This window comes from Penaeus monodon, chromosome 10 (genome assembly GCF_015228065.2).
Source record: "Penaeus monodon isolate SGIC_2016 chromosome 10, NSTDA_Pmon_1, whole genome shotgun sequence".
NCBI lineage: Eukaryota > Metazoa > Arthropoda > Malacostraca > Decapoda > Penaeidae > Penaeus > Penaeus monodon.
In genome coordinates, this window is record NC_051395.1 from 19,036,247 (window position 1) to 19,043,746 (window position 7,500).

The window sequence follows — 7,500 nt, forward strand, 5'->3', positions numbered from 1 at the left end:
AATGCTCTTAATGGGAGAGAAATTACTGTTATAGTGGAGTACGCCCTCCGTACTCCTCCTCCCTCTCCCCCCTTCTCTTCCTCCTCCCTCTCCCCCCTTCTCTTCCTCCTCCCACTTCCCCCTCCTCTTCCTCCCTCTTCCTTGGCATCCTTATCGTCGTAACCCCCTTATTCCACTCGCGCCTCCTCTCTGCTTGACACCATCGTTATCGACCTCGATGGCCGCCGTGGTAGGGGACGCGAAGCGGCAAAAGGACGCTCTAGGCAGGAGGAGGGAAGGACGAGATTAATGATGACGAAGGAAATATTGTGCGCTGCCTCTGTGATGGAGGTTATCCCTCACGAAAATGAGAGCTCCTTCTGCTATTCCTCCTTCTCCACTGCCATCTCTTCCCAATTATTCTTCCCTCCCTTTCTCTCTGTTCCATTCTGGAGGTGTTGTCGCCTCCTGGCCTCGTCTGACCTCCTTTAGTGGAGCTCCGAGATGGCCCAAGGAACGTCTAGCGGAGAATGTGGGATGTGGAGCGACGGCAGAGCGCTCTTGGCGATTGCGACCGAGGGTGTTAGATCGTTTGGAGTCACTGGGAGATGAGCAGCCAAAGGGGGAGAGCTGGCTGGGCGTAGGGTCCCGGATTCATTCAGGATTGCATCCCTTCACAGATATCAGGAAGAACATCCGGAGGCTTGTGTATCGTGCCTCACCGCCTGGCACTCGGGTGTAGAGGAGGGGCGCAGCCTTCTCCGGGTGCCCATAAGCTGTGGCGTCACTCTGGAACTCTCATGGTGGGGAGGGGAGTGTCTAGGATGCCTGACCCGTCCCATAATGCCATGTGATTTAGGGTTGTCCTATAGGATTGGCTGGCCTTGGCAAGAGTCCAATACGGACGCAGTCCATCGCGCCTCTGTGTTTACCTTTTTCTCTTTGGAAGATTTTTACACGAAACGTGATTCTCGCTCAAAGAGGAAGATCAAGACTTTTTCATGATAAAGACAAGGAAAAGGAAAAGAAAAAAAAAGTCTCATTATAGGCATCCTTCATTACTCTGGCTTTCCTAAGAGCGTTTTACTTTTTACTACTGCCAACGAGTTTCCGGTCTGGCTGTGAAGTCTGCGGCATCTAAAAAGAGGCGTTTGTTGTGAAGTCCCACTGGACCGATAGGATTGAAACCAGTTTCGTTCGTCAGTAGTTTCAAAAGTGTGATTTTATTTATTGAAATATTTATTTTCTGTTATGGGTGTAAATCATTTGATACGGATTCATTCATGTAAACAAGCTTGCATATTTACTCGAGCGTATATTTCAGTCCACTGTAATATTTGTCAATGCGTGTTCGTGCCTGTGAGTGCTTGTAGCATTTTTGCGCCTGTGTTCTCCTAGAGTGTGAATGTAGCGGGTTTTTGGTGTGAGAGGTACAGTGGAGTTCGTGGAACATGAAACCCACTTTAAGAGTGAGTCAGCCGGCGGTCCTGCGTAACCGCCTCCGTGGGATACTGACGCCGGCCCCGTTGCTCCATCTTGCTCTCGCGCCAACGCCGTTTCAGTAGTCTTTTAGCTCAGTCGTCTTGCATTACTTTGTCCTGTCAGGTTCTGGGATTCCTTTATTTCTGATGTGATGATTAACCTTTTTATTCAGGCGTATCAGGTATTCCAATGTCCATTTTCTTTGGTTTCACCATTTTCTATGACCAGTGATAGTTTCCTCTTGGCTGTCAATAACTCTTTCTTGATTGACTCATTGCATTCAGCTGTCACGATGTATTCTCCCGTCCGCTCTCCAAAAAAGTTTTGCCCATCGAACGAATACTCCAAGTTGCCTTTTTACTCTCCACCTCGACCTGTCATAATTTGTCATCGTGTTTTTTAGTGCATAGGGAATGTGTGAACAGCTTCTAGAACCTGCCAAGTCCCGAGGACCATAAACGGCCGGGATGTGTATTGCAAGTATTAATTTATGTCGTCGGTTATATTGAATGTAAGACTCAAAGAATGTTAATCTCTTGCTAGAAATTAGATTTCGTAATATTCCTTCGTCGCTTTCAAATGGAGTTTCAAATGATGGCAATCGAGCGAAGCGAGCAAATTAAACTGATAAGTGGATATGCCATGAGCCATTAAAGGGAAGAAGGTCGAGGGTTCGCGGGTTCCTAAGATGTTTCATTTCTTGACCGAAAAGATGTACTGGTCTCGTGGAGGATTCATTTCCCCGAGGCTGGCTAGTTCAGCCAGTTCTGAGGGGGGGGGCGAGGAAGGCTCTCCGATTGATCTTTCCGGACAGCGTTGTTGGAACTTTAATCATCCAGAGCCTGTTAGATTGCAATTCATTTCGTCGTTTTGGTAGAAGCCATCTTCCTCCGACCGCCGCTGCTGCGGCTAAGTTTCTGGCAAGTTTGTATTGTGATTAAAGCTGGGTTCCCACGCGGATAAGTGGGCTCGTCGCCCCACTGTCCATTGGAGGTTTCGCTCTGTGTTTGGTATTCACTCTCGGGCTTGGTAGGGAGTCGTTTCCGCGACAGGTCGAAATTGGTTATTCAGGGAACATTTCGGGAAAGACAGTGTTAGTTAATCGCTGGTGTTGCAGGCACTTGAGTTTGCGTGGGTGATGTCCATTAGTATAAATAATAAACATGAACATCTGGCAAGAAGTTTCCGAAAGATTCTTTGGCGTTAAAGAGGGAAACTAAATTTAGAATGGAGTATTTATTACTTCCCTTCCCGGCGACGTGATAATGAAAGGGGAGCATGTTCAAAGCTGCTCGGGGATGCGAGGGTCGAGATGAGGTCAGAGAAGGCTCTGGCAATGTGCACACGATGACGCAAGTTGCCTACAATGGCATCGCCTCTTGGCTCTCACCTGCAAGGCATTGCAAAAATCCTTCGTTGGAAGTTCCTTGCGCGGCAAAGGCGCTCAAGAGTTCGTTTCGGGTGCAGTGACGTTGTGTAAGGTTTTATTGTTTGTTGATCCTGGCCGTGTTTTTGTAACTTGTCTTCTAGGTATCGTGTTGTCAAGCAACGGCGTTCAGGCTGACAGCAGTGCTATATACTGTGCGTGTATGGGACTAGGGCATTTTAGGAATATTGCTTGACCTTATGTAAGCCGCATTCGGTCACAAGTTCTGTGAACACTGGGTCCCGAGAACACATACCCACACAGAAGCGAACATGATCAGACAAGTGATCGAAGCAGGAGAGTGATTGATATTTATTTGTTTATGGATCGATGTAGTGAAATTGGGGAAGCAAAACCGTCTGGCACGTGTACCATTTATTGTGTCCTAGAACGTTTTCGAGCGCGAAGTCTTCAATGCGTGTGCGTATATTTACAGGTAATGTCTCAATAACTCCTCGCAATATCCTGGCGCATGCTCGGCCTTGAGGTCATGCTATGTAGGAAGAGCAGAACTCGAAAGTGAGTGTCGGGGAGCGGTCGCTCTCATGGTGAAGTTACGGACGCGACGTGCCGTGCGGGAGCAGTAAGACGGTGTGGTGTGTGTGGTTGGCGTGGCGGGCAGGTGGGCACGCACGGCACTCTGTGGTATGGTGTAGCCGTTGGGCACGCAGTGATGCACGTGCGCCACCATTCTCATTCTGCTGCTGCCGCCGCCGCTGCCGCTACAGGCGTTACCAGAGTTGTGTGGGTGTGCGGGCGTCACGCTGGAGGGACAGGAAGGCCCAGCGGAGGCCGAGGTCATGTACCAGGGGCCGCGCCTGCCGGACATCGCCGAGGCTGAGGAAGAGCCGGCCGAGGACTCCCTGTCATCGGCTTCCACGGCGTCCTTCTGGAGCCACGAGCGCGAGCTCTACGACCCCTGGTGGCGCTCCACGCCACCCACCGCCGCGGCCATCCGCGCCTCCTCCTCTACGCCGCCGCTCTATCGCGGCCTCATACGCACAGCACCGCCCACCTCGCCGGTCCGCACACGCCCACGTCGCTCAACCAAACCTTCCACTCGCGGGCGTAGCACGACGCCCCCAGCGCACTCCTACACGCCACCCCGGAGACGGACTTCCAGATATGGTAAGTATGGGCGTCTGCCTTGGAGACACTGTTCCTTGCGCGCGCACGCACGCACGCGCGCGCGCGCGCGCACACACACACACACACACACACACACACACACACACACACACACACACACACACACACACACACACACACACACACACACACACACACACACACACACACACACACACACGCGCGCGCGCGCACATATCTAGCTCACTCACTCGCTCGCTCAAAGGCATTCTCACTCTCACATACCTGTTCAACCAATTATTCCACATGGGACATTTATCCTAAAGGGGAGAACGGTTTGCGAAAACAAGATTTAATACGGCCTCGATGCTACTCTTCCACTGCTATTATCTCGCATGGAGATAATGAAGTCGCCAGTATTTCGTGCACACGCACACATCCCCCCCCCCCTCTCTCTCTCTCTCTCTCTCTCTCTCTCTCTCTCTCTCTCCTTTCTCTCTCTCCTTTCTCTCTCTCGTCTCTCTCTCTCTCGTCTCTCTCTCTCTCGTCTCTCTCTCTCTCGTCTCTCTCTCTCTCGTCTCTCTCTCCTCTCTCTCTCTCTCTCTCTCTCTCTCTCTCTCTCTCTCTCTCTCTCTCTCTCTCTCTCTCTCTCTCTCTCTCTCTCTCTCTCTCTCTCTCTCTCTGTGTGTGCGTGTGTGTGTGTGTGTGTGTGTGTGTGTGTGTGTGTGTGTGTGTGTGTGTGTGTGTGTGTGTGTGTGTGTGTGTGTGTGTGTGTGTTAGTTTTCCTTTCCCCCCACTCATCGTTAAACTTACAAAATCTTTGATTGATATCATGTGCTGGTCAGACGTTATGTGTAATCCTCAGGGTTCACCGCGTGCCCTCTCTTGCTCGACGAAATTTTCCGCCTCCTTTGCATATATACTGTTCCACTTTTCATACATAAAACCTTTAGAAATTATTAATTCTGCTTTCCATCCAGTGCACTTTATATGCTTTTAGGGAAGGAGTCCTTCGGGAGGAGGAGGTAAAATCCTCTCTGGGATACATTTCTGTCCTGGTGCTCACCCTAACAACACCGTGGGACCCAGCAGTTTTCATCGCGGGTTGAAATGTAGTGTGATTAGCCTGGCCAAGAAGCCCTTGAGAAGGCGGAGGGGGAGGGAGAGATAACCCTAGATAAGCCAGGAGGGCGTGGCTGGCTCGTCATGTATTCATGTGCTGTAACAGCATTGATCCTCCACGGGTGCAGCACTCCTCTCCTTCCCCTTCCCCCTTACCCCTGCAGCAGATGCCCACAGGTCAGCACCTTGCATGTATTGCATGACGGCTTGTTAGGGGAGCGAGGATCTAGCGGCGGAGACCAGGCGGATGGGGAGACAGCTTCACTCGCCGATGATTTAGTCTTGTTCCCTTTAATTCATGCATTTATTCAGATGCTTAGAATTTGATTGAGCTGAACAACATCTTAGAGAGTGCGCTGTTCTCCTGCCTTGCCCCGAAGTGCACGGCCCTAGTATACACGAATAGCAAGGCGTTCTCGTGGCTGACGGCAACGGCGTGAGAGCGCAGAGGACGTTTTCGAAGATGATAGCTGCGGTCGAGCCGCGTCCGCAGGAAGCTGTTGCCTCTCGTGCGAACAGCTGTCGAGCCAGTTCGCCGCAGGTGGAGCGGGGATAAGGCAAATTACGGAAGCGTGCTTACGCGATGCGCTCATGAGAGGCCGGAGTGAGCCACGCATGACAGTTCCCAACCTCTTTATTGATTCGCCGCCAACAAGACCAGCTCTCTGGACCCGGCCTTCCTGTGATCGCCCTTATGGGCCTCGCGCACACGCACATGACCTCGCTCTGGAACTCTGGCACACGCACATACACGCACACGCACGCACGCGGAAGCACAAATACGCAGGCGAATACACTCACAGGCATACAATATTTTAAGAGTACAGTGTCCCTCTCTAAATATCTATCTAGAACATACATACATACATAAGTACATCTCACCTTCACCCTTTATACAGGTATTGATAATGTAAAAGAGTGATCGCCCACGTGCAGGTGGCTTTTGCTGTGGACTCACTTTAACAAAAGATCTATTCTGAACGCGCCTCACAAACATGTTGACTCAGTGTTAGCAACACTCACGCGCGCATGTACACACACTCATACACACGCACACGCGCGCGCAATCACACAAACACATACGCACATATACACACACATACATACACATACATAAACATACATACATACATACATACATACATACATACATACATACATACATACATACTACATACATACATACATACTACATACATACATACTACATACATACATACTAAATACATACATACTAAATACATACATACTAAATACATACATACTACATACATACATACTAAATACATACTACATACATACATACATACATACATACATACATACATACATACATACATACATACATACATACGCACACACACACACACACACACACACACACACACACACACACACACACACACACACACACACACACACACACACACACACACACACACACACACACAGTCTCTCTCTCTCTCTCTCTCTCTCTCTCTCTCTCTCTCTCTCTCTCTCTCTCTCTCCTTTCTCTCTCTCTCCTTTCTCTCTCTCTCCTTTCTCTCTCTCTCCTTTCTCTCTCACTCCTTTCTCTCTCTCTCTCCTTTCTCTCCTCTCTCTCCTTTCTTTCTCTCTTTCTCTTTCTCTCTCTCTTCTCTCTCCTCCTCTTCTTCTCTCTCTCTCCTTTCTCTCTCTCTCTCCTTTCTCTCTCTCTCCTCTCTCTCTCTCTCTTCTCTCTCCCTCTCTCTCCTCTCCTCCTCTCTCTCTCTCCCTTCTCTCTCTCTCTCCTCTCCTTTCTCTCTCTCTCTCTCTCTCTCTCTCTCCTTCTCCTCTCTCTCTGCGTCTCTCTTCCTTTCTCTCTCTCTCTCCTCCTTTCTCTCTCTCTATGCCTCTCTCTCTCCTCTCTCTCTCTCTCTCTCTCTCTCTCTCTCTCTCTCTCTCTCTTCTCCTCTCTCTCTCTCTCTCCTTTCTCTCTCTCTCTCCCTCTTCCCTTTCTCTCTCTCTCCTTTCTCTCTCTCCTTTTCTCTCTCTCTCCTTTCTCTCTCTCCCTCCTTTCTCTCTCTCTCTCTCTCTCTCTCCTTATCTCTCTCTCCTTTCTCTCTCTCCTTTCTCTCTCTCCTTTCATCTCTCCTTTCTCTCTCTCCTTTCTCTCTCTCCTTTCTCTCTCTCTCTCCTTTCTCTCTCTCTCTCTCTCTCTCTCTCTCTCTCTCTCTCTCTCTCGAAGCGAGAATCCTCGTGACAGATTCATAGCACGACTAGCATAGCGTGAGGGCCTTGACCCAATATCCACTCGGTATGCATCAAGCGTACTCGAATGCACTCGAACACATCGGGACACGGGCGTCTTCCGTCTGAGATCAGCGTCTCGCCGAGGGTGAATACGAACGCGCACGCACACATTTGCACACGCAATGTCTATG

The 7,500-nt window shown here is 49.9% G+C and overlaps 1 protein-coding gene across 1 annotated transcript in view; it reads left to right on the forward strand.

Moving 5' to 3' along the window:
* Positions 1-7,500, forward strand: part of LOC119577909 (serine/arginine repetitive matrix protein 2-like) — a gene marked incomplete in the record, with an annotated part of 115,942 nt that overhangs the window by 9,630 nt on the left and 98,812 nt on the right. The window contains 1 exon segment of the mRNA XM_037925575.1: positions 3,324-4,015. Within this exon segment, the coding sequence (XP_037781503.1) occupies positions 3,688-4,015 (328 nt within the window).